Below are 26021 nucleotides of genomic sequence, written 5' to 3'. Positions count from 1 at the left end.
CTTTTAGATACTCTAATGCTTTTATTTGTTAATTACGTATATTGCCAAATTGGCTTATGAATCTTTCCATGTTAGATTTGAATATTCTATTTAATATAATTTGAGGTATTTCATATTTATGATTGTTTTACTCTATTTATAATGCTTTCAATTTAATTTAAGATTTATTCCCTTTTTGCTTTGGTTAAGTAATTGGTAACACTTGAGTTATCAGACTCAGCAGTTGATTGAGAATTGGGAATTGCTGATTGATTTGGATCGCTCTAAAGCTAGTCTTTCCACAGGAGTTAACTAGGACTTGAGGATCAAATTGATTGGTCCACTTGAATTTTCCTTATTTAGTAAGGGTTAACTAAGTAGGAGCAATAACAATTCTCTCACACCTGATAAGGATAACTGGGATAGGATTTCCGGTTCTTATACCTTGCAAGAGATTTTTCTAATTATTAATTTATTTTTCTTGCCATTTAAATTACTTGTTCTTTATTTCAAAAACCTAAAAATACACATTTTTCCATAACCAATAATAAATCATACTTCCCTGCAATTCCTTGAGAAGATGACCCGAGGTTTAAATACTTCGGTTATAAATTTTATTGGATTTTGTTACTTGTGACAACCAAGTTTTTGTACGAAAGGATTCTTTGTTGGTTTAGAAACTATACTTACAACGTGATTATTTTCATAAAAATTCTTTACCAGCAGAAATCCGATCGTTCATTTATTTTCACCAGATCAATTTATGATTTTGGTTTGGGTGACGTCTTTAATGATTCATTATGTTTTTGCATCCTATTTATTGCATTCATCAGTTGCTTTAAATGCTACTTGTGTCTATATTGGTCTGTGTATAATTATTGTATGTTGTTTCAGTTTGATATTACTTTATTCAACTAGATTTTTTCTTTTTTAACATAAGCTTCTAACTTTTGGATTCGGGATTATATAAATATTCTCCAATGCCAGTCAGTTTTACTTACACTTATTCACTATCTTCTAACTTTTTTTCTTTTTCCAAGTTGCAACAAGGTCATTCTTTACCATCCTAACAAATTTTTTCTTCTCTTTAATGTACCATGGGTAATATATTTTGTATGCAATGTCACATCTTTTCTTTGTATACTGTTTGATTTTGAAATTTATCCTTTTATTTATTCCCTGATAGTTAGTTTACATATTATTATTTGGTTTTGTTTCTGCATTACAACATTTGCATTAAGCCATCCGTCGACAATGAATCAACTTATTAGCTTTATTTAAATTTTTTTCGGTTAATTTTTATAATGCTGGATCCTATAGCTGTAAGTTATTATCGATTTTTCATTATTTGTTTGTTTTAACCTTTTTCTTTGTTTCATTTATATTTGTAAAACAATTTGTTTTTTATTGTTAAAAGATTTTAATGGTTCTACTATTATGAATATTTGTCTTTCTTCGTATCGAAAATATTAACAGTCTTTAATTGATGTACATGTGGTTATTATAAATGTTTGTACTATTTTTATAATGATATCCTTTGATTTTTTTTCATAGTTATGTATTGCCGAAATTATTTTATTCCTCTCCTTATAGGAAAAATATTAAAAATATTAGAATTTTGAATATTTCCTAATGTATAACCACTCATTAAAACCTTTGTTATACATGTGTTACAAAAAAAATAATAACCCACTTTCCAACCCAGCAAGAAACCCATGCAATTCTAGCCCAGTTGCTCGCTAATGTTAACTACTTCATTACCCCTAATTAATCTCGCGCACACAACGTGAAATGGAACTCCATCTCCGTATAACCACAATTTTCAACATTTGTGTGTCACGCTCTAGTAATCCACACCTTGACAGCATCATACATTTACATTTTGGGTCAACATGGTAGAATTTTTCTAAATTTATTCGAGAAATAATACAATAATGAATAGATATCCGAAATTAGTTTTTAAGTGTTGGTGATTGAAAGACCCACTAACTAATAAGAGACGATGATTATAATAATGAACACAGAAGGACCTATTATTACTATGCATTACCAGAACTTTTTAAAATAAATAGAGTAAACTACCATTTGTACCCACGAAAGTTGAAAACGCTGATATATCTACCCAAAGAAGATGAAAATTACCATTTGTATCCATAAAAAATAGTTTTTACAAGCAAAATTATCCAAACCCTAAAAAATTAAATAAAATTTCTAAACTACCATTCTCTCCACCAGTATCATCTCCTCCCTCCTTTCTCTCTCTCTCTCTCTCTCTCTCTCTCACACACACACACACACACACACACACACACACACACATATTTCTCAGCCACCCAATTCCAACATCAACCACATACTACCGTATCACCCTCCTCATCACTGTTCACCCCCTTCTCCGCCAGCAACATTGCAGACCTACGCCAAGCCTAGGAGCACCGCGCCAACTTCTCCTAGCCACCATCACCATCGGCCTCGAACAAGAGCCTACTGTGTCAGAGACCCTCCTCTTCATGCTACCTTATCGCCGCCATAGCCAACCCTCTTCACCTCTTTCCGTGTTGTAGAACCACCACCGTCGTTGCCTGATCCCTGCCGTTGTTATATCTACCTCTCCCCTGATTTTCTTTTGCTTTGTTCTTCATTACATGTTCATGAACCAACCCATTTTTTGCAAGCTCCAATGGTGTCTCCCCGCAGGTGGAGCATCAGGCCTTCACCCCCGAAGAGGACGACACCATAATCAGAGCTCACGCTCGGTTCACGAATGAGACATTTTTCAGCGAGTCGCGGCAGTGGAGAGTGATTAATAGCGCGATTGCGCCGCCGAGGGATTCGGAGTAGAGGAAGGAAGGAAGAGAAGGATCAAAGCGAGAGCGGAATTCGATGAAGAAGGCGATGCAGTCGTCGACGACGGGGTTGATGTCAGGGATGTGGGCGATGAGGCCGTCGGAGAAGCCGTAGCCCTGATGGTCAATGGCGCAAGTGGCGAATCCGGCCTTGGCGAAGTAGATGGTGGTGAGCTGGAGGAACCAGCTGGATTCGCCGGTAAATCCGTGAACGAGGGCGAGGGTTCCGGTGACGGTTGCAGGGGTAGTGGGAGCCACCATTGAGTGAAGAGCTTGAGGGGTGGTGGTGGGATTTGAGATTAGAAAGGGAAAGAGAGGTGGTGGCAGGGTGAAGAAGGTTAGGGTTAGAAAGGTGATTGGGTGAAGGAGGTGGTGTGGTGGTGAAGATAAGGGTAATTTAGGGATTTTAGGTAATTTTTTAGTGTTTGAATAATTTTGTTGTGCGGAATCCATATTTCATGGGTAAAAATGTTAATTTCCTTTTTCTATGGGTAGATATGTCAGCGTTTTCAACTTTCGTAGGTACAAATGGTAGTTTACTCAAATAAATATAACATTTACAAATATAAAATTACTCCAAAAAATTTACTTTTTTTTCTCTATTACATATTAAAACAAAACCTGCATCAGTCCAATTGTCCAAAACAACTTTAATTACACCATCTATTCCAGACAATTGATGCTCATTTCGTCCACAAATCCAATTAGTTGCACTCTGTTAGTCGATGAAATTTTTTTTGACAACTGAGGTGTTTGATCAATAGGTATCAATTAGTGATTCTTTCAAGTAAGGTTCAAATTAATTTTAAGTGGTTGAATACTGTGTAAGACAATCATCAAGTAGGTATTTAGTGGAACAGTTATTTTTTAGTTCACTTTGAGATCGACACATGGTAGTATGGAATTGGTCAAAGAAGTCTATAAATAGAATGTTGAGTAATAAACAAGCAGTTAAAAATTCTCTCTAAAATATACACTCACACAAATTCTCATATTCTAGTGACTTTTTAAGACTTTGTCTTGCATCAGTTTTCTGTAAGTTTCCTTCCATCTTCTTTTTTATTGTGATTTATGAATTTTTTACTTTATATATATGTAATTTACTTTTATTGCAAAGTTGATTTCTTTTGTTTTGTATTTTATTAAGTTTTTCATTTTGGTTAAAATCTTTAAAATTTTGTGAAGCTTTTTTACATTGTATGTTTGTAGCACTTTGAAATTTTGAAATGTTCTATTAAATAAGATTGTTAACTGCATTTATTTCTATATCATTGGCTATTCATATTTCAAATTAAAAATATTAAAATTAATAGAATATATCCTTAAAAAAGATGTGGTCAAATATATAATTAAGTTATTAATTGTGTATATATTTAATTTGCATAGAAATAATTAAGTTAAAATTTGATAAATTTATAGAAGCAAATATTGTATTTAAGATTACTACTTTCCTATATGTTTAACATATATATAACTTTATTTTTTAAACTATTTATTTTCATCAGATCGGTTTATGATTTTAGTTTTGGTGATGTCTTTAACGACTAATTATGTTTTTGAATCCTATTTATTATATTTATCAACTTGTTTTAAATGCTACTTGTGTCTATATCGACCTGTGTATGCTTATTGCATGTTGTTTCAGTTTAACAATGCTTGATTCAACTAGATTTTTTCTTTTCAATATAAGCTTCAACTTTTGGATTTAGGATTATATAAATCTTCTCTAATACCAGTCAATTTTACTTACACTTATTCTTTATCTTTTCCATTCTCTTTATCCACATCTTCTAACTTTTTTACTTTTTCTAAGTTGCAATGAGGTCATTTTTTAGTTACCATCCTAACGAAATTTTTCTTCGATTTTGGTGGGCCATGGGTAATAAATTTAGTTTGCAATGTCACATATTTTCTTTGTATACCGTTTGATTATGAAATATACTTTTTAATATTTATTCCATGATAGTAAGTTTACATATTATTATTTGGCATTGTTTATGCATTACAACATTTGCATTAAGTTGTCCGTTGACAATGAATTAACTAACCAGCCATATTTGAATTTTTTTCGGTTAATCTTTATAATGCTGGACCCTATAGCTGTAAGTTATTATCAATTTTTTGTTATGTGTTTGTCTTAACTTTTTTATTTTTGGTTCATTTATATTTGTAAAATAATATTTTTTATTTTTAAAAGATTTTAATGATTCTGCTATTACTATGAACATTTGTCTTTCTTCGTATAAAAAAAATATTAATAGTACATGGTTATTATAAATATTTGTATTATTTTGATAATAGTACCCTTTGATCTTTTTATTCATAGTTATGTATTATCGAAATTATTTTGTTCCTCTTCTTAAAGGCTGAAATATTAAAATTATTAGTATTTTAATATTTCCTAATGTATAACCACTCATTAAAACCTATGTTATACATGTGTTACAAAAAAAATAACCTGCTTTTCACCCCAGCAAGAAACCCATATAATTCCAGCCCAGCTACTCGTTAATGTTAACTACTTTATTACCCCTAATTAATCTCGTGCACACAACAAGAAACGGAACTCCGTCTTCGTATAACCACAACATTTGCATGTCACGTTCTAGTAATGTCACCATCATATATTTACATTTTGCATTAGTATGGTAGAATTTTTTTACATCTATTTGAGAAATAATACAGTAGTAAATAGATATTCGAAACTAGTCTTTAAGTGTTGATGATTGAAGGGCCCACTAACTAATAAGAGACGATGATTATAATAATAATAACAGAAGGGGTTATTATTATTATGCATCAGCAGAATTTTTAAATAAATAAAATAAATAGAATATTTAGAAATATAAAAATACTCCAAAAAAAACTTTAATTACACCATCCGTTCCAAACAATTGATGCTCATTTTGTCTATAAATCCAATTAGTTTCACTCTATTAGTAGATGATGTTCTTTTTGACAAGCAAGGTGCTTGATCAATAGGCATCAATTAGTGATTCTTTGGAGAAAGTTCAAATTAATTTTAAAAGTGGTTGAACATTTTTGTAAGATGGTTATCAAGCAGGTATTTGGTAGGAACGGTTATTTTTTAGTTTGCTTTGATATCGAGATATGGCAGTAAGGGATTGATCGAGGATTCTTTAAATAGAGTGGTGAGCAATGAATAAGAAGTTGAAAATTCTCTTTAGAAAATACACTCATACTAACTCTCATATCCCAATGACTTTCTAAGACTTTGTCTTGCGCCAGTTTTCTGTAAGTTTTTTCTATCTTCTTCTTTGTTGTTGTTAATAAATTATATATTTTACATTTATGTAATTCACTTTTATTGAAAAGTTGATTTTTTTTTGTTTTGTACTTGATTAAGTACTTCATTTTGGTTAAAACATCAGAATTTTGTGAATGTTTTCATTGTATGTTTGAATTATACCATCCGTTCCAGACAATTGATGCTCATTTTGTTCGCAAATCCAATTAGTTTCATTATTTTAGTCGATGATGTTCTTTTAGATAAGCGAGGTGTTCAATTAATAGGCATCAATTAGTGATTCTTTCGAGCAAGGTTCAAAATCATTTTAAAAGTGGTTGAACATTGTGTAAGACAGTTATCAAGTAGGTATTTGACAGAAACAGTTATTTTTTAGTTCACTTTGAGATCGACACTTGGCAGTATGAGATTGGTCGAGGATGCCTATAAATAGAGTGTTGAGCAATAAACAAAAGGTTGAAAATTCTCTCTAGAAAATACACTCACATAAACTCTCAAATTCCAGTGACTTTCTGAAACTTTGTCTTGCGTCAGTTTTCTTTAGGTTTCTTTCTCTCTTTTTATTTATTGTTCTTTACAAATTCTATACTTTATATTTATCTAATTTACTTTTATTACAAAGTTGATTTCTTTTCTTTTGTACTTTATTAAGTTCTTTATTTTCGTTAAAATTTCGAAATTATGTGAAGGTTCTTTTCATTATATGTTTGTAGCACTTTGAAATTCTAAAAAGTGTTCTTCATGTTAATTTATTCGAGTAAAGTCAGTTTATTTTATTGCATTGGTTAACTCTATAAAATTCTTTCTTCTTCATCATTGACAAAGTATAGATTTTGATGCACGTGAAACTAGTATTCGCAAAAAAGAGTAGATTTCTCTCCTAGACATTAGATTTCGAAGCATTATGATTATTTACAACCGTTAAGAGCATTATTTGTATTTGATTGGTTAATAATATGCATAACAAATTGGCATGTCCAGTGGGTGATACAGCAAGTACCTGCGTTTGATTTACATTCGATTATTAAACCTTGGTCATTTAGGAGTTGGGCTTTGGATTTAATTAGAATGATCCATCCTACATCTTTAAAAGGTCTTAAATTTCTTTTGGAGGCAATTGATTATTTCACGTAATAGGTAAAATTTGTACCTTTAGTGAACGTCATATAGAATGAAATTATTGATTTTATTGATGAGCATATAATTCATCACTTTGAAATTTCCTAAACACTGTGTACTGACCAAGAAATGATGTTTACTGGTCAGTATTTAAGTAATTTTATAGCATTAAAAAATATAAAAATGGTTACTTCGACACCATATTATATGCAAGCAAATGGCCAAGTGGAGGCTACAAATAAAGTTTTGATTGGTTTAATTAAAAAACAAATTGGTCAAAAAACGCGAAGTTGGAACAAAACTTTAAGTCAATCATTATAGGATTATCGAAATTTGCCAAAAAGGTCAACCAATATGTCCCCCTAGAAATTAGTTTATGGTCATGATGTAATGCGACCATTAGAAATTAATTTGAACACCACGAGGGTGATGAGGAAAGATGAGTTACCAATCAATGATTACTGGAATGCTATTTTGATGAATTGAATGATTTAGATGGTGAGTGCATCCTAATACTTGAGAATATTATTCGGCAAAAAAAAAAAAACATAGCCAAAGTTTATAATCGACATGTGAAGAAGAAAGTATTTCAAATTGGTGAGTTCGTTCTTAAAATTATTTTACCATTGGAAAAGAAATTGAAAACCTATGGTAAATGGTTTCCCAATTGGGAAGGACCCTATCAAATTACTAAGTTATATTCTAGCAATGCTTATAAGATTAAACATGTCGAAATTGAATGTGAAATAAAAATTAATTAATGGTAAATACTTGAAGCAATTTCAATGTTTAGGAAATGACATTAAGTATTGAAAATAAATTGCTTGTATTCAGAATCCTAAAATAAACATAATGGACATAATAAAAGTTTAAACTATAAATCTTAGTTTAAAAAACTTGGCATTCCAAGCCTTCACTTTCGGTAAGGTTCCAATAGCTCTACTAAGTCGAGTTTGAGGCGCACTCTTTCTTTATCGATTGAATTGAAAGCAAGAATCACATTTGCCTCTTTTTGTTGTAGTTTGTCAAACTCCCTTCTAATTTTAGCTCGGGTGCTATTCATTTCACACAATTCTCGATGGAGATCTCTTTCTCTTTTGTTAGCTTTGGAAAAAGATTTTTGTAACAAAGTTGCATCTCCATAAACCTTGGCTAATTCTTTTTCAAGTTCTTCTCTGCGTTGAGCCAATTGTTCTAGCGCTTTGCAGCATGAGTGACATGCGCTTCATATTTATCATAAGTTTTTTGTTTTTCTATAAAAGAATTCTCAAATTGTGCAAATTTTACTTTGAGCCCTGCTATGTTCTTCTTGTAGTCCTCGAGTTTGTTGTGAGAAATGAATAAATCATTGGCAATATTCTCAAAGTTTTTTCACCAGTTCAGCAAACTTAATGGCCACTTGATATTGCAGAGATGAACTAAGCATGGTCAAAAGCAATGAGTTTAGGTCATCTCGAACCTTCTATTCTTCTATCGAATGATTCACAAGATGAAGGAGGGTATTCAAACCTTCTAAAGTGTTTGGAGTCAAGGACCTTGGAAAATCGCTTTCAGATGGTTGGTTTGTCGATGAAGACATTGGTTTTTCTTCTATCTTGTATGATAGCTTCGATATTGCAGAAAGGAGTTCTTCTAGATCAACCTCTTTTGGACTAGAAGCTTTAATTGGCTCAAATCCTTCAGGATTTGATTGCAAGTTGATAGTGGAGATGATCTCGTTGACAGAATCTTGTGCAGCATCAACTTGTAATTATCTTGCGAAGCAGAGACTCTCGCTTCATCATGTTACATTGCTTGAATGGCTTTTATAGGAGAAGAGGGAGGAGTTGTGAGATCAACGACACTTTTCTTATGAGCATGTTCTTTTTCGATCATAATTGTTTGCATCGGGCCTTCTTTGAGTTTACTATATTGAGGAATTTCTTTTTCAATAGTTTGATCTACTCCTTTTTCCTCACCTGGATAATGGGATAAAAAAATGCCCATTCGATGAAGAGTAATAAAATTGTGAAAGAATAAGAAAAAAAAAGAATGCAAACTTTTATTGATTGTTGATTGATTGAATTGAATTGTAAATTATGAAGGTAAAACTATATATATATATATATATATAGAGAGAGCATTGGTTTAAGAAAGATAAAAGCAAATAAAGATAAGATAAGAACAACTAAAGATAAGATAAAAAAAGATAAGATAAGATAATAAAGACTAAAATTGTAATTGAATTTATGTATTCTGTTGGGCTGAATTTATGGGCCACGAGACTTCTTTATTGTTGTTATGGGCTAAGGTGAAAGAGTAGTTTAATAAAGAGGATAGAGTGTGATTCTTTTCTTTTTGGGAAGAATGTTTTGTTTCAACTATAATTGCTGTCAGAATCGAAAAATGGTATTTTGAATAAACCTCGACCTGGTGTATTAAATCAATACACATATTAGAAAAAATATATAATAAAAATAATAAATAAAAAATGATGATGATGATGATGAAAAAGAGAAAAATGTAGTGTAGATACTTTAGCCTTCATAGAGCCTAATGATTGCAAGGAACTTGATGATATGTCATCAGGATTAGAACTGCTCAGGTTTGCAAAGGATTCATTTGAGTCAACAAAGGACCTTTTTTGGGAAGAAGTAGTAGATTTGTTAGTGACTTCATGAGTTGAAGAATCACCCTGAGTTGATTTCTAGCCAGATTTATGAAAAGTATATGCATGTGTAAGTATATATGAGTGCATAATGAAAGTGATAATGAAAAGAGAGTAGCATCAATATGGGAAGTTAGCTTAGTCAGTCGAGTAGTAGTGGATGATACTTTCGATATTTTGGTTGGCCTTGGATGCTTCGATGGCTTAGCTTTTCTTTTTTGAGTTTTTTATGAAGGTTGTTCATATGACTCAGATAAGGTTTTGATCAAGATTTTTGAGATATAATCCAAAGATTGATCATAACGAGAGTAATAAGCAACCCACCAATCAATAAAGGACTTAGTCACATAACTACTTCGAATGAAAAGGAGAGGCTTATAGTAACCTCGATATTTTCATTGCTTTTAATACATTTGTCAACTTCTTTTTTTCAGTCGAAATTAAGTTGACAACGGAGATGATTTGCTCGGGAAAGGAGCTGGAAGAGCTTGGAAAACCCCATTTGTCTTGCAACATAATGAAGGGAATGAAGAGTGACTCGATATTGATCTTTTTTTGTATTAGGAAATGCCTATTGATAACACTTGAATAGCAACAAAATTAGACCACATGTCATCATTTCCACGTTGTGCCTTCTCATCTTCATCCTTACACTCTATGGGTCATCGAAACTATGTGGGTCAACACTTACGGTCGACAAATGGAGCAAAATTAAGTTTATCATTTTGGAAGTGTAAGGCTGAGCAAAGCTTCGGAAAAGTTTTCCAAAAGAGTTCATTGGTTGAACCAGAGTGGGCGAAGTTAGGCTTCAAGGTGATTAGCCTAAGTCCTTTGATGTTTTGTCTATCAGAAGGAGCCACTCCTTATGCTTCATGTGTTTTTCGAACACTAAATTTAACCAAAGTTGTACTATCCAGAAAGGTCCTCTAGCACTAATCAAAGATTTGTTTCGAAGGATATCAACCATTTGACCCAATTCATTATAAAGATTTCATAGAAGAAGTTTAGCCAAACAAAGTCTGTGTTTGTTTTCATGAAAAAGAGCAGCTAAGTGAATGTATAATTTTTGCATGGTAACACTCCTTGAGCAGAAAGAAGACTATCGCATTGAGCTAGTAAAAAAGAAACACTACGTGCTCGTCATTAGTAATTAGGCTTCCTTCTTCACCCATATTGTTTCTGATGAACTCCCCATAAAAGCTTATAAAGTTGATATCATATTCCTTTTTAGGGTGTAGGTCAGAAGTAATTATAGTCCCATTTGAAGAAAGCTCATTGATAACAGCCACGTCGAAAAGAGTAGAACCGACCATTCCACATGGAAGATGAAGATTTTGGTGGTTTTTCTCCAAAAACATATCATAACCCCAATCATCCAGTGACATGTTGATAAAGGGTAAAATTGAGAGAGCCTGAGGAGATCATAGATTCCTCGATAATGCCAAGCATCTTTCTTGAAGGGTTCCATTCCTTTCTACCACGCAAGGAAGTTTACATTCTTGCAAGCAATCTTTGGGTTATTATAGAAAGGTCGAGCATGATCGACAAAAGGGGCAACAAACAAGTTCGTTCTTGACTTGAATATCTTGCCTTTCATTACATGGAAAGTAGTGGAAAATGCTTTTTGCTTGTTCTAGAAAATTCAAAGGACTTAGAAAACAATGTAATTTGTCCTCGACAGAAAATGGAAACAAAATCTTATCGTCATTAATAGTGTCGATCGAGTCTTCGACGACGATGTCGAAATCTTTTGACAAAATGGCCAAGTTGGTTTTTTCAGTGGATTGCTCGATTGATTCTTTGCCTTTGTTTTTGGTAGGGGAAGGTTTGAGTGATGAAGGAGATGCCATAGATGAAGGAGATATCATTCCTGTAAATTAGGATTAAGATTAGTCAGACAAACTAAAAAACTTGTAACATTTCCACCATCATAATATGGATAGTATAAGAAAAATCCTATACAAAAAATGTGGTAATACTAATGGTAATTGGGTAATTGGTGATACTGGAGATGAATGGAAGAGGTTTATTCTACGATCTAAAAGGGTATTTTCTTTAGAAGAACCCATAATTGCTGGTTCGATAAATATAAAAAAGAGAGAGAGAATAAAATTCCTTCTCCTTTATGAATAATTAAGGAAATGAAAAAAGCGGAGTTCAAAGGGAGAAGAAAAGCAAGTAAACTTGAATGATGCAGGCAATACCTAGTTTTAAAGGGTAGATGAAAGCGTTGTGAAGCTTGAAGCTTGGGAGACGACAATAGCGGTAGTAGCAACAATGGTAGAGACATCTCTTTAGAGAGAAAAGAAGATTTTTCTGGAAATGAAAGTTTAAAGTGAAAGAGGAAAGGAAATGTTGGATTTTTATATGTGTGTCTTGGTAGTTAAAAAATTGAGAAATGTGAGAGGAGTGAAAAGACTGATGGAACGTGGAAGAACGTGAGCGCATTTAATGGAGTTATGATGATTGTGGCAGTTACTTGGGAAATGAAAGGGTACATTTTTGGAATTAAATTTGGATTTGATGCGTTGTGTAAGATTGAACATCCTATCTCGAAACAAAATCTCGATGAGGTTGATGATTCTAGTGGGCAATTTGTTAGTTGATGATTCTACTTATCATATTACAACAATAACTCAATTTTCTCCCTGTTTTAGGGGGTAAGCTTTTGTTCGAGATGAATCGGATTCTAAAACCCAGTGGATACTTTATTATGTTGACTAAACATGACAGTATTGAAGAAGAAGAAGGTTGGTCAGTCTCACTTTAAATCAAACTGTTTGTTTCAATTCATTATTTTCTTCACACCCCATCTTCTCTTTTTCTGTGGTACATTCTTGCATTGCTATACAAGTAACATTGATGCATCTTTTTCTTTTCCAGCCATGACTTTATTGACAGCATCTATTTGTTGGAATGTTCTAGCACATAAAAGTGATGACATTGGTGAAGTTGGAGTTAAAATATATCAAAAGCCTGAAGGAAATGAGATATATGAATTGAGGAGGAAGAAAATTTCACCACTTTGCAAAGAGAGTGAAAATCCTGATGCAGCATGGTATGCTTCTGTTACATTATTTTGCCAAAACTGCTTCATGATTTATCCAACTTGGCTTTCTACATCATATGACTTACCATATTATCTAAATAGGTACGTTCGAATGAAGAGTTTTTTGCACAGCATTCCAATTGGAATTGAACAACATGGGGCAAAGCGGCCCGAGCAATGGGCGAAGAGGCTTGAATCATATCCTGACTGGATAAGCAACAAAGAGAAATTGGTTGTTGACATGAACCACTGGAATGCTGTTGTTAACAGGTCCTATCTCAATGGATTGGGCATTAACTGGCCGAGCATCTGAAATGTAATGGACATGAAAACCATCTATGGAGGGTACGCCTGCGAAACAACTCGAGTGCGTAGATAAGCAACAGTATTGGAGCAGTGTCTGGACTTGTTCAGCTGATATTATATGCTTGCTACTGCTCCTGCAAGGGAGACAAGAACAATGATGAGAGTGCCTTGGCACAAAACCAGAAGCTATGGTTCAACTCTCTGCTACTTCAAATGGAAGGGTTGCAGTTCAAGTTTGATGATGACAACTACTCCAATATCAAACCCTTTTGCTTTTTTAATTTCTTTTCTGTTGTTTAATATTCGATCAAGACAGTAGCAATTTATATTTTATTTATTGGTACATGAGAGAGCTAGATATTTCTGTGTGCCACTCTCCTCATGTGACTTTATTATTGTCATTTAATCATTTCTAGTGAGTACTTTTGCACATGCTTAACATAAATAAAGTTATATTCTGCACAGTTGACTAAAAATTCTAATTGAACATAAACAAAAGAAACATTTTCAAATTGAAGAAAAAAACTAAAATTAATTAAGCACCCATTTTGAACAAGTTTCTGCAGTAACATAATTAAAACCAATACTTAAAACTAATTATGCACTAACATCAACAAAATCTTGCATTCAAAATTATGCATGTTTGAACCTAAATCTGCACAAAATGAAATGATAACTCTAAAAGAGATTAACTCTAATTCTAAGTATGCAATATAGCTCTAATAAATCCGGCTTTCTGACTATTTCCCAATGACCAAAACATTTTTTCCAGATGAGGATTTGTGGAGAACTTGAATGCAATAGAAATAACTTCATCATCAGTGAATCCAAGTTCGCTAAGTATATCACCAGCCTTTTTTCCTCACGAGTGTTTACCATAGCTTGGGCAAAAGCATCCAAACGCGTTTCCTGTTGATCGAACACATATTTCAACGTGTCAGTTAACCCCTTCATCATCTTGGTATCCTTTGCCGCGTTAAATGAGGAAGGCTTCTTTCCTTGTTTCTTCCCAGAAGATGAAGCCACAGAATTTAATTGTTGGAGTAGAGATTCACTGCAATCATGGTTTGAGTTAAAGATATCCGTATCTTCTTCGTCCAACAGACTATCAAGTAGAATAAAATTAATTCAACAAAATCAAACTTGTAAACCAACCTTCATATAAGCAGCTAGGATCTCTTTGTTGTCCACAACCACACATTGCTTCACATCATCTCATCCAAAACCGCTACAGGCTGCCATGTCAGCAGCAAATTGATATTTCTCTTTCAACCTCTTAACCTTGTTTTTGCAATGAGTTATTTGAAAACCACCACCTGGAAACCTTTCATTCATTTTTGCAACAAGTTTCTCAAAAGATCCGGGCCTAAATTGACCTGCATCAGCTATTCTTCCTTCAATGACAAGCTCCTCCATAAAACCAACAAATACCTCTGTCTCTTCATCAGTCCAAACATGTCTGTCCATTTATCCCTACAATCTATATTAACTCAATCAAAATTCAATTGAACATCCTAAGCATATCATGACATTATCTTTATAATGTATCAATACAATATATTTAAATAAAATACACATAATGATTCATATAAAATACACATATAATGTATCAATACAACACAAAAGCATATCATAAGCATATCATGAGATTATTTTTATAATGTATCAATACAATACAAAATCCAACACAACAAACTATCATAATAATTCAAATAAAATACACATACAAGAAATAAACCAACTAATTAATTCGGCTATGCATCCACTCATTGTACATTTCATGTGCTAAGTTGTCTCGCCAAACAGTCCATTCATTGCTGCCCTCTACACTGTCAATAATTTCATCGTCGCCATCTTGGTTATCACCATGCTCCTCTCCAATAATCACTTGCTCATTCTCAAGTGACATGTCCTCCTCAGGATCGGAGTCCATATTAAGCCGAATAAAATTTTGTAATAAACAACAAGCAATAATTATTCTATTTTGTGTCTTGATTTGGTAGAAACAAGGACTCCTCAAAATTGCGCATCTCTTCTTCAATAAACCAAAACAACGCTCAATAATGTTCCTAGCTGAAGAGTGCTTCTTGTTAAAATATTCTCGAAAGTTTCTAGGCGCATTTCTACCATAGACCCATTATTGTACGTGGTATCGAGTATGCCTATATGGTGCTAGAAATCCCTTGCAATTAGTATGACCAGCATCCACTAAATAATAATTCCCTATAAATTAAAAGAGACACGTTATGAGGATTAAGAAAATTGTATGAATTAAAAATTTTGAAGTGTTTTTGTTACCTAAAATTTAACTATTACATACCAATTGGTATCTTGAGGTTATTACGACGTGAAATTGCATCTCTAAGGACTCTTGAATCCGATGCGGATCCTTCCCATCCACTAAGTACGTACACAAAATTCATATCTCGATTGCATACGCCTAGGACGTTGGTTGATATTTTACCTTTTCTTGTTCTGTATCTTGATTTATCTTCTTCAGGGACAGTCACATCTATATATGTTCCATCTAATGCTCCTAGACAATTCTAAAGCAAAGAAATTGAAGGTTCAAAACTATCTCTATACCAAACCATATATAATACAAAACCACAACCGCATTTCTTCATTAGACGTACCTTGAACCATTTCCATCGGGGATCTATGCAGTCATCTGGAACAGGAACAGGCTTTGGACACATAATACCGACGACAAAACTTTATTAAAATACTTACTTATTGTTTCTCCTGACCTATAAAATCTAACTTGGAGTGTGCGATTCTTTTTATGATGAGCTAAAATTATTAAAAATATAATCACTTGCTCAGGTATATTTACATGGCATTCATCGCTTAATCCACCCTGAACTTTAAGTAACTCACATAATCTTCCTAATGCATCTACGCTCATCCTTAATTCCCAAATACAATTCCTATCGCCTCCTCCTATGATGCGGCTTAACACATTCCGTCTTAAGAGATTAGTATTAATTTCTCTATTCCTAATCAACAAATGTCTCCTTCTCCTATTCTTCAAATAAAAAAATGCCAATATCAAAACTAATATTGTGGCTGTCTCAAGTTCAATCTGAATCATAAAATAAAAAAAAAAAAAAGAAATCACCTAAATTGTTCAGATTGGTCCAATGGTTCCATTTTTTCCTAACAACAGATAAAAAATATAAATCATAATTTATTATAAAATAACATAAATACTAAAAATAATCAATAAGAATAAAAATAACAACATAACCAACTAATTATTTTATTTTTGCATTCAAACAAATAAGAAGACTTCAATATATTTTTTCCATTCCTTATTCAATTCTGAACAAAATATGTTCAATCATTCATTCTCAGCAGGATTGTATAAATTAAAAATTTTGACACCAGAAAGACAATTTCTCATGTCCATATTCAATTTTTACATTTTCAAATCACAAACAATATAAACAAATAAAAATAAAAGAAGCCAGAAGAACCCAATAATTTAAAGTAAAAAAAATGCAAACGAAAATAAGAAGCAAAGAGGAAAGGCAGAGTTATATACCTGCGTGACTGAGAAAGAGAAGAACACGTGAATTCCAAAAGTTGTTACAAGCTCTAATAAATAATTTGCTTCTGAAATATTGTAGTTAAATTAGTTGAGCAAAAAAATGAAGAGGAGAAGCACGCAGTAAAGAAGAAAAAAAAGAAACAAAGAAAAAGAAAAAGAAAGAAGAATAAGATGAAGTACTAAACCACATAACACTGAAAAAAGAAGAGAAATAAGAAGAAGAAAAAATGGACAGAGAGCAAGAAGAGAAAGAGAAGAGACAGAGAGTTATACTTGGGAAGTGAGACGAAAAAAGAATCCAAAAAAGAGAAGGAAGAAGGAGAGACGAAACAGAGAGCATGGAGAAGATTACCTCGGAGGAGAAGGCTGCTGCACAACACATAAAATTAGGGCTTATGATATGATTTAAAAAAGGGCAACAATGGAATAATAATAATATGTAGGGATAAAATGGAAAAGAATTTTCATAAAAAAATCTGTGTCCACTTTGTTAATTCCCGTGTTCATCATTGTCCCTCATAAAAGAGTGGACACAAAAATTAAAAAAATTATTCCAGAAACAATATGTCCACTGTCTATGTCTCTGCTACCAAACACGTTTTAATTATTTAATGTCCATGTCTTTGTGTACTGTCTCCAAAAACAAACGCTACCTTTGAGATTGACATTTGGCAGTACGAGATTGGTTAAGGATATCTATAAATAGAGTGGTGAGTGATGAAAAAGAGATTGAAAATTCTCTCCAAAAAAACACACTCACACAAGAAAACACACTCACATCTCATCTCAATGAATTTCTAAGACTTTGTCTTGTGTTTGTTTTTTGTAAATTTTCTTCTATTTTCTTCTTTATTGTTCTTTACAAATTCTATATTTTATATTTATGTAATTTACTTTTATTGCAAAGTTAATTTTTTTTTCTTTTGTACTTATTAAGTTCTTCGTTTTGGTTAAAATTTTTGAAATTCTGTAATGGTTTTTTTCATCATATGTTTGTAGTATTTTGAAATTTTGAAAAGTGTTCTTTATATTAATTTTATTCGAGTAGTCATTATTTTATTTTATTTCATTGGTTAACTCTACAAAATTCTTTCTTTTTTGTCATTAACAAAATAAAAATTTTGATACATATGAAACTAGCATCTACAAAAAAGAGTGGTTAACTCTACAAAATTTTTTTTTTTTTGTCATTAACAAAATAAAAATTTTGATACACATGAAACTAGCATCTACAAAAAAGAGTGGTTAACTCTACAAAATTCTTTCTTTTTTGTCATTAACAAAATAAAAATTTTGATACACATGAAACTAGCATCCACAAAAAAGAGTAGGTTTTGCTCCCGCATTAGATTTTGAACCACTGTAATTATTTGCAACCATTAAGATAATTATTTGCATTTGATTGGTTAATAATCTACATAACACACTCACAGTAGGATTTGGACTTCTTCGACCACTTCCAAGTTCCAACAGTGACCAATGCAAATACGATTCTAGTATAACTTGTTTGTTTCTTAGCAAAAAGAATGAAATCAGTCTGTTGAAATCCTACAACTTCTTTAGTAAACCCTCAATTTTTCACACAAGTAAAAAGCACCTTGCATGTTTGCTTGCTTGCTTTTTGCACCTTGCAGTACTTGATTTTTCTAATTTCATATGTTTGAGTCGCAGTACTTTGACGAAAGAAACTTACGTCACTGTAGCCAGAAGACTTATGTTCAGAAAACTACCGCTGGATCCTGGATCACATCTATTTGTAACATTTTTCTCTAGTATAATTACAAATTTAGTTAAGTTTCTTACAACTATTAATTTATGCTCTTGAAAAAATTGGAAACAACAAAGTTCCTATATTTTGTGATGTACAACTTACTGTACTAGGAATCTACACTACTTATGTACATAAAATTAAGAACTTTTACCAATTTACTTCCAAACCTTGATAGCCCCATCTCTAGCACTTGATAGCAAGAGTCTCTGGTTTAACTTTACAGAAGCCAGAGAAAGGATAGAATCACGATGGCAACCCGCAGGATCAGTGGCAGCAGCAGCAAGAACTACCTTTGCGGTTAGCTTTATTGTAAGTGGGCGTTTTTTTGTCTCCTGTTAACGAGAATAAAAAGTGAAATACAAGTTAGCAGTATTCCAAAAAAGCTGGATGGTTTAAAGTGAAGCAAGCAATATCCAACAAAGTTCACAAAGCATAATTGAACAGAGAAGATCAAGATTTCCAGCAACCAGTGGTTTAATTTGCAGTCCTATCATACATTGGACAAGACAAAAAGAAATGGAACCATGCAAAATGTATTCTAGAGTTGGATGCGTCCAATTTCTTGATTCGTTTGCCAATGAATCATGTAGCCCACCCATGGCAATTAATAATAACAATAAAAGGGGAAAAAAAGAGCAAAAAGGATGGAAAAATTTACCTGTACAACTTGCACTCCAAAGCTAGATTTTGTTTCATAAAAATCATCATTTCCTACTCCTTTTAAGGTTGGGCCACAAATACAATAACTTCTTTTCGGACTGCAATAAAATAAACAGATATACTTAATCAGAATATTGCTGCAAAAAGAGCAAACAAGAGTGAATTTCAACACAAAACCTGCAATGATCCCATCGGCGTATCTTCAAATCGGTGCTCCCAGTCAATAAATCACCCCCTGGCAAAGGAAGTAGTGAACGGATACCAGGAAGACGAGGAGGAGGTTCATTTAGTTCATCAACATTGTACTTGGGATTGATATTTCTTCTATGATTTGATTTAGAACTTAGTTTACTTGAATTTCTGGCCAATGCCCAAGGCCGATCAGACATTTCTGCATCATTGTCATAATTGGCCAACTTCAATACCTGGAGAAAGAAGTGTTAACTGTAGAAGACGGAAATAAGAATATAATAATTATTAATATTATCACAATTTCATATGATTTTAAGATAGCCGTAGCCTATAAGCAAGGAAGGCATAGGTTCGTATCAAAATCGGTATGAAACCAGCCAAATTTAAACTTTGTTCACGCGCACAATCTTCTCCTGCCAAACAGATATTTAAACTTTGATAGCGTATTTATCGGGGTTGAGATTGTTCTAGTCATATTGCTCTCATTATCTCCAACCGTAAAAGAACTGAGCACTTATACCTACCTGGTGACAAGTGCCATTCTCCGCATTCCAAAGAGAAACTTCATTGCAACCAGCAGCAACATAAACAAGAGGCCTAGAAGTCGGAGGAGGAGGGCCATTTGGAGGAGGAAGAAAGAGACATATTTTTTCTATAGGGCAAGCAGGAGAATACTGCCAAGAGTTCACAGGTATAAGAAACCTCAGATCCCAAAGTGTAAGAACACCCCTTGATGACCCTGATACAACCCAATTACCACAAGGCCCTGAGGCTACAGAAGAAACATAGCCCTCCTCTGGAATAGCTTTTAGAGTCCATACATTGGAATCTGATCTAGTATCCCACATATGAATACCACCGTTCTGGGTGCTATACATGACTGTATGATTATCCACTGGGCTCTTCAAAAGGCTGAGTATAGCAGCTTCCTTGATATCCTTTTTAGTGATATCAGCAATACCAGAATACTTCTCAACGACATTTCCCAAACCTCTAGATATATGATCAATAGAGAACATATGAATCAGTCCATCAGATGCTCCAACAATTACTTGCGTAGATCCCCAAAGCATTGCTGCACATAATGCTCGGCTTCCCCCTAGGTGATAAGTTAGCTTTGACCTAAAAGCAATGTCCTTTTCCAGTTTTCTTGAATCCCAGATTTTGACTGTAGAGTCATCAGATGCACTCACAAAGAAGCAATGATCATTGGAAATAGCTATTTCATTTACAGCTGAACTGTGCTCCTGGAGATGTGCAACCAACACCCCACGGGGCCTCCAGCCAGAATCAGGAATGGATGAGTGACAGGAAAATCCTGACGGATCAGTTTGGGCAGTTGCATCTTCCATTAAAATTGAACTAGCTTTAGACAGTCCTGCATCTTGAAATGTGCTATTAACACATGTTTCATTTTCCCTGCCATCTGGCTCATGTACAACTCGGTAGAACTGTTTAGGTCCGCTGTTAATGCTAAAAGATTCCGAAGCAGACTTTGGTGCTGGAACAGAACTAGCCAAATTGAAGGAATTACTGACTGGATTAACCCAAGGCATGGAAGACGAACTGCGACCAGGAGAATTCATTTGCACTGGAGAATCTGATGCTGGAGGAATTCCCATTCCCTGCCTGTCCGCATAGAAAGAGTACAAAGGTATCCCTTCTGATGGCCTTTTGTATGTGAAATTGTTTATGCCACTACCATATGGTGATGTAAGTCCTGAAAATTGTAACTTCTCTGAAGATCGGAGATCATTATGTCCCACTATATTGCTAGCACTATGTAAAAAGCTCTTTGTATCTCTCAAATTTGCCTCACCTGTGTCACAATCTGATAGTCCTAGCTGTTGGAAGCCAGTACCAACAGCTTGTTGAACCCCAGGACCTTGTTGCTTGTCTGCCCAATTGTCCAGTGTGTTCAACCCCTCAATTCCCTTTTTCAGAAAATCTATTTCCCAGAGTGTAGATTGTGATGATGAATTATACCATATTTTTCTCTGTCTATCTAACATGTCTGAACTCCTAGAGTTCTCCAAGACTTCATAAAAAGCCTGTCTTGAGACAGGAGGTTTCAAACATGACAAAAGTACCTGCTCTGAAGCAAGTGTTACAGGTTGTCTATGGAGGAAAGGTCGTATAACAGGAGCAAGAAAAACATAGGAATCTACTGTACCCAAGCTCTCACTACTAGCAGCAATAAAAGAAACAGCTGATCGTTTTACCCATTCACTGGGATAACCTAGTAAGGGAAAACTGTGCTCTATCATTTCAAGCAGTATCCTCTTCCGGAAGAACCCACTTTTGCATAGAATAGTCAAGCAATCCAAGGCTTTAACAATTACTGCCTCTGTTTTGTCACTTAAAGCCTGCTCGATGTATGGCAATAGATATTTTTCTACACTGGTTTGGCCCACAAGAAAGCAGACATAAACCAGCTTTTCATAGAATACTGTCCTTAATTGCTCATCCTGATCATTTAGGAAAGCAGGGAGGACAGGTAACAGAAAGTCGTTACTCTGTCTCCTCCCAAAGAACCAGCCCAGTCTACCAATGTCCTGAAGAAGTGCTCGCCTAATATTTGGTGTTTGCTTTGGACCCATAACAAGTTCTTGGACAATTTCCGCTATGGATTTCCTCAGCTGCGCAAGTTGCGCATCAGTATTTATCCTCTTTAGTTTTCCAGGGGTCTGAGCAGAGGATATTAATGGTTTTCGTGGTGAGTTCAATTCATCAAGGACGCCTGCCTCTCTTAACCTTATTGAGCGTATCAAGAATCCATAACCAGTTAGTGCCAACTTAGCTATGTTTCTGGAATAACATATTCTCACACTTTCCTCTGGATCATCAGGAAGCATAGAAAGCATGGGAAGTATATACTCAGGAAATATCTTTGCATCGCTTGGAGGAAAGTCTTGGACTAAGGGCAGAATGTCACACAAAGTCTTTAAGGCAGCACATCGCACAATCGCAGCTGAATCTGAAAGCATTACAATCACATATGGGATAACACGCTGCAAACGGTCTTCATCATCAATGTATAAGGCAGAAGCCTTCAGCAAGAGTACAGCTGCCCTCCTCAGGTGAGGAAACTTGACATTGCGCAGGCAGGAACAGAGCAAAGAAGTAATCAAAACCATGCCTTCGCATTTCATAATATTGTTTGACAATGGTAAAAAGGGCATGTCGCATGTATCTGATTGATTATCATTTTCAGACTTCAATGAACTTAAGTCATTCAAAATGATCCTTTTCAGAAACGGGTGATCAGTTCCTTGAAATTCATTGGAGATAGCTTGAAGCAGCTCTCCAGAAGATTGCAAAGTTTGAAGATTTTCAGGAAATGTAGAATTAGGTGAATCTCCTTTCACATGCTGGGGGCCAGATGAATGGTTATTGTTGTTCATCATTTGTTTAAATATCTCCTGGAAAGCACTTTGGCATAACAAAATCTAGACAGATTGATCACAACAGAAAAAAGTGATGTATGAGTTACCAGAAGCATTAAATCACTCTGATCCAAAATATTTTATTAAAGACCTATTACCCTCATATCAGGTTGGAGAGGACTCCAGCAGCAGAAAAAATCGTGAAAAAAAGGTGAAAAATATGTTGGGAATACAACTGCAGCATATTCCTCTAGATAGCTTTCAGCAGAAAGCCGCAACTCCGGTTCTAACTGAATCATGTGTTGTATCATCTTACGGACTCCAGGATCTGGTATCTGCACTAATTGGAAATACATTATCAAACATATAAAAGCAGCAGTTAGAAGTACAGGCATGGGGAAAACCATATTAATGGGAGGACAAATAAAGATAAAGAACAAGGCATAACACTCGTAGATAGGGAGAGTACTTTCTCAAGATGTTGACTAGGATCATATTGCCCTCTGCGATAAGCAAGAAGTTGAGACAGTTCAAACAGTGGCTGTCCCTCAAGAAAAAGCTCTGCAATTACACACCTGAAGTAGTAAAATGATGTGTGCACCTTAGAAAAGATACAAAACAAAAGGAAGCGATTAAGTCAGCTGTATGACTACAATGCAACATTAATTATCACTGATTCAACAAAAATAGATCCAGAGTTGACGTAAGTTTTTATGATAAATAAATTAGCAAGGACCCAATTTTTTTTTTTTCTTTTCTTTTTTCACTTCACAGAGACCCCTTGAGTTCCTCTTCGACTATTATTGACTCAATCTTTTAGTTATGTAAAACCTGCCCAAATGTCAATAGACAAGTGTGTGGAAATATAGTCAAGCCCATATATCTATTAGGATCTTCAAGGTATTGTAGCGAAGAGTCAGAAAATACTGAATTCAACAGAATTTAGGGGCTTACCCTTCTTTTTCAGTGTTTGTGTGCAATAGCTGCATCCCTTAAAAGATAAGTTTGATATGCTATTTTTCACTTAATAATAGGAAGTGAGGGAAAAAAGTGTAGATGAAAGCTGGAAATAAACTTTCCTTTCCCCGGCAGCACAACTGCTCTAAATAACTTGCCATATAAATGAAACACAAAGAAATGTTTTTGAAAGGCCGAAGCCTGAAATGGGGATAATCAAAGAGCTAAAGTGTTAAGACTCCAACAGCAGAGTACTAACCCGACAGCAAATATATCCATGGATGGCTCTAAAGGGGCATCTTGCGGCATCTGCATTTCCCCTCCATGTTCATAAAATCTCTGCCAGTAAAAAAATAGACAAGGTAAATAGTGACCATTAAGAAAAGGCATATATAACAGCATAGAAGAATAGAAATTGTGCCTCACTAATTGCAGTATTCACTTGAAACACACACACACACAAGAACATGAAACAACAGTGAATCTCAATTTTGTTAATATACGAAACAGAGTATGAGAATTCGTACTAACAAGTTCCAGTTGCACCCTGACACCAAAATTATTATCTTTTAGAAAAAGAAGGCAGAGAAAAGCACAACAATGTGCTACAGTAATTTTGAAACCATGCAATGTAATATCTGACATTTATGTCAATTGTAGGAACAAGAAATAGAAAGAAAAAAGAGCCAACCTCAGGTGCCAGATAACAGAGCCTTCTTCCACCAGTGTCAAAGAAGAAAGAGAAATCTGATGGATCATCATATGGGATGTAGGTGGGCTTGAAAGATGCGAAGTCAGCAAGGTAAAGCCAATTCGAAGATGTAATCAACACATTCTCACACTTAATATCACCTACAATATGCAAATCAATGCATCATCATCACTTAACATCACCTACTTTCATGTGTGTTTTGGAGCTGGGATTGCTTAATGCAAAGACTTACCATGACACACCCCCTCATGGTGGCTCTGTTTCACAGCTAAAAGCAACTGGAAAGCCAGCCATTTCTTCTCGATGAAACTGAGAAAAGGTCGAGTGCTTAGTCGATCATGCAAATTATGGAAAAAATACTGCCTGAGAAGGTATGCTGCTTTATCGGTTTCTTGCCAAAACTGAAAGACGAGAGTGTAGAGTGTAGTTAAGGAAACGCTGAGGCTGAAATAGTAACTAGTTAGAGAGTTATGGAAAAGAGAAGGGACCTGAAAGGGCCAAAGGTGAGGATGGTGAATGGAGAGGAAAATGTGCTTGATCTGAGAGAGACGGCGTTCGTAGGGGGAGAGATCAATGGAATGGCCGCGCTTGAAATAGACCTTAACGAGGAGGAGGCCCTCGTCGTGCTTGCACTGAATCGACTTGAAGAAACGGCCCCGTCCGAGCACCTCCTTCAGCACCAGATTGTACGTCGACGGCAGCTCGTGAAGGTAGTACTCCGACGCCGACACCTGCGTCGTCCGAGCGATCTTGTTCCCCATTCTCAAACGCCTTCTTTTATTTTTTCTTCAAACTTCCAAATCCCGTTTTCTTGGAAACATGGGAACATGTTCCTTTTCTTTTCCTTTTGCTTTCGTTCTCAGCTGATTTCTACGAAGCCGTTTTTTTTCAGTTTCGGTTTGAGTGGATCCAAATCCAATCATCACATCACAGGCAACTCAAGCAAATATTATATTTTGTCATCATGAAATTTGATTTTGATTTTTGGTTCTATAAACAAATTCTAATTTAAATATGTTTATAAATAAAAAGGTGTTTTTTTCCAAACCCATAGTAATTTTGAGGGTAAGTTACCCTTGCATATGTGTCATCAGCCATTGATCAAAAAAATTTTCAACCTTTTATTAATGCATTTATTGGTTATAGCAAAAGCCTTTAATGAACATATATCATAACATATATTGCATTAATTATTGTATATACATACTATATAGTGTATTGGGAACATTTGTAATTATAATTTATAATCTCTAACTTGTTTTTCATTTTAAAAAATACCCTCCATCTCTTCCTGAAATTCAACATGCATGTCTCAGAACGTGGAAAACACATAGAACCCACTACTCACTGGTATTTTCGCCTGCATTGTATACCCACTACCCAACCCTGAAATTTGTTATCCTAGAACCCACGACCCAACCCTGTTTGGTTTTTTCGTCTTCGTTCTATACCCAGCGTACATTTAGCAAGAATGATCTCCTTCGATTGAAAGGTTCCGGAACTGGTGCTCTGGTTTCGTCGGCTAGGCATCGACGTCAACTAAAGAGAGGGCGAATGCTAAACTGATGTGGCTCCG

The 26021-nt window shown here is 34.4% G+C and overlaps 3 protein-coding genes across 3 annotated transcripts; all 3 read right to left on the bottom strand.

The window, feature by feature from the left end:
• Nucleotides 1-2726: 2726 nt before the first annotated feature.
• On the bottom strand, nucleotides 2727-3086 carry LOC140177552 (caffeoylshikimate esterase-like). Its single transcript, XM_072210673.1, has one exon. It carries the CDS (start codon nucleotides 3084-3086, stop codon nucleotides 2727-2729), a length of 360 nt encoding a protein of 119 aa, XP_072066774.1.
• Nucleotides 3087-15351: 12265 nt separating this feature from the next.
• Nucleotides 15352-15913, bottom strand: LOC140177551 (protein ALP1-like). Its single transcript, XM_072210672.1, has 3 exons — nucleotides 15851-15913; nucleotides 15535-15760; nucleotides 15352-15437 (listed from the first exon to the last, which is right to left on the bottom strand). The coding sequence occupies exons 1-3, from the start codon at nucleotides 15911-15913 to the stop codon at nucleotides 15352-15354; spliced, it is 375 nt and encodes a 124-aa protein (XP_072066773.1).
• Nucleotides 15914-18479: 2566 nt separating this feature from the next.
• On the bottom strand, nucleotides 18480-25369 carry LOC112738024 (serine/threonine-protein kinase VPS15). The gene is made up of 10 exons (XM_025788247.3): nucleotides 24934-25369; nucleotides 24678-24846; nucleotides 24425-24585; nucleotides 23993-24072; nucleotides 23246-23351; nucleotides 22935-23111; nucleotides 19915-22839; nucleotides 19376-19623; nucleotides 19197-19296; nucleotides 18480-18870 (listed from the first exon to the last, which is right to left on the bottom strand). Exons 1-10 carry the CDS (start codon nucleotides 25204-25206, stop codon nucleotides 18694-18696), a joined length of 4416 nt encoding a protein of 1471 aa, XP_025644032.1. The 5' UTR covers nucleotides 25207-25369; the 3' UTR covers nucleotides 18480-18693.
• Nucleotides 25370-26021: the final 652 nt, after the last annotated feature.

This window comes from Arachis hypogaea, chromosome 13 (genome assembly GCF_003086295.3).
Source record: "Arachis hypogaea cultivar Tifrunner chromosome 13, arahy.Tifrunner.gnm2.J5K5, whole genome shotgun sequence".
Classification (NCBI taxonomy): domain Eukaryota; kingdom Viridiplantae; phylum Streptophyta; class Magnoliopsida; order Fabales; family Fabaceae; genus Arachis; species Arachis hypogaea.
Note: the sequence above shows the minus strand (reverse complement) of the source record. Positions and strands in the feature narration are given on the sequence as shown.

What these genes read in the sequence shown, in the direction of transcription:
- LOC140177552 (XM_072210673.1), bottom strand. Translation starts at nt 3,086, where the DNA reads ATGGTGGCTCCCACTACCCCTGCAACCGTCACCGGAACCCTCGCCCTC.
- LOC140177551 (XM_072210672.1), bottom strand. Translation starts at nt 15,913, where the DNA reads ATGTGTCCAAAGCCTGTTCCTGTTCCAGATGACTGCATAGATCCCCGA. An exon ending in CCCGATGGAAATGGTTCAAG is followed by an intron (nt 15,761 to 15,850) that starts GTACGTCTAATG and finishes TCTTTGCTTTAG; the next exon opens with AATTGTCTAGGAGCATTAGA. An exon ending in TAACCTCAAGATACCAATTG is followed by an intron (nt 15,438 to 15,534) that starts GTATGTAATAGT and finishes TTTAATTTATAG; the next exon opens with GGAATTATTATTTAGTGGAT.
- LOC112738024 (XM_025788247.3), bottom strand. Translation starts at nt 25,206, where the DNA reads ATGGGGAACAAGATCGCTCGGACGACGCAGGTGTCGGCGTCGGAGTAC. An exon ending in CTCACCTTTGGCCCTTTCAG is followed by an intron (nt 24,847 to 24,933) that starts GTCCCTTCTCTT and finishes CTCGTCTTTCAG; the next exon opens with TTTTGGCAAGAAACCGATAA. An exon ending in CTAGTCAACATCTTGAGAAA is followed by an intron (nt 23,112 to 23,245) that starts GTACTCTCCCTA and finishes CAATTAGTGCAG; the next exon opens with ATACCAGATCCTGGAGTCCG.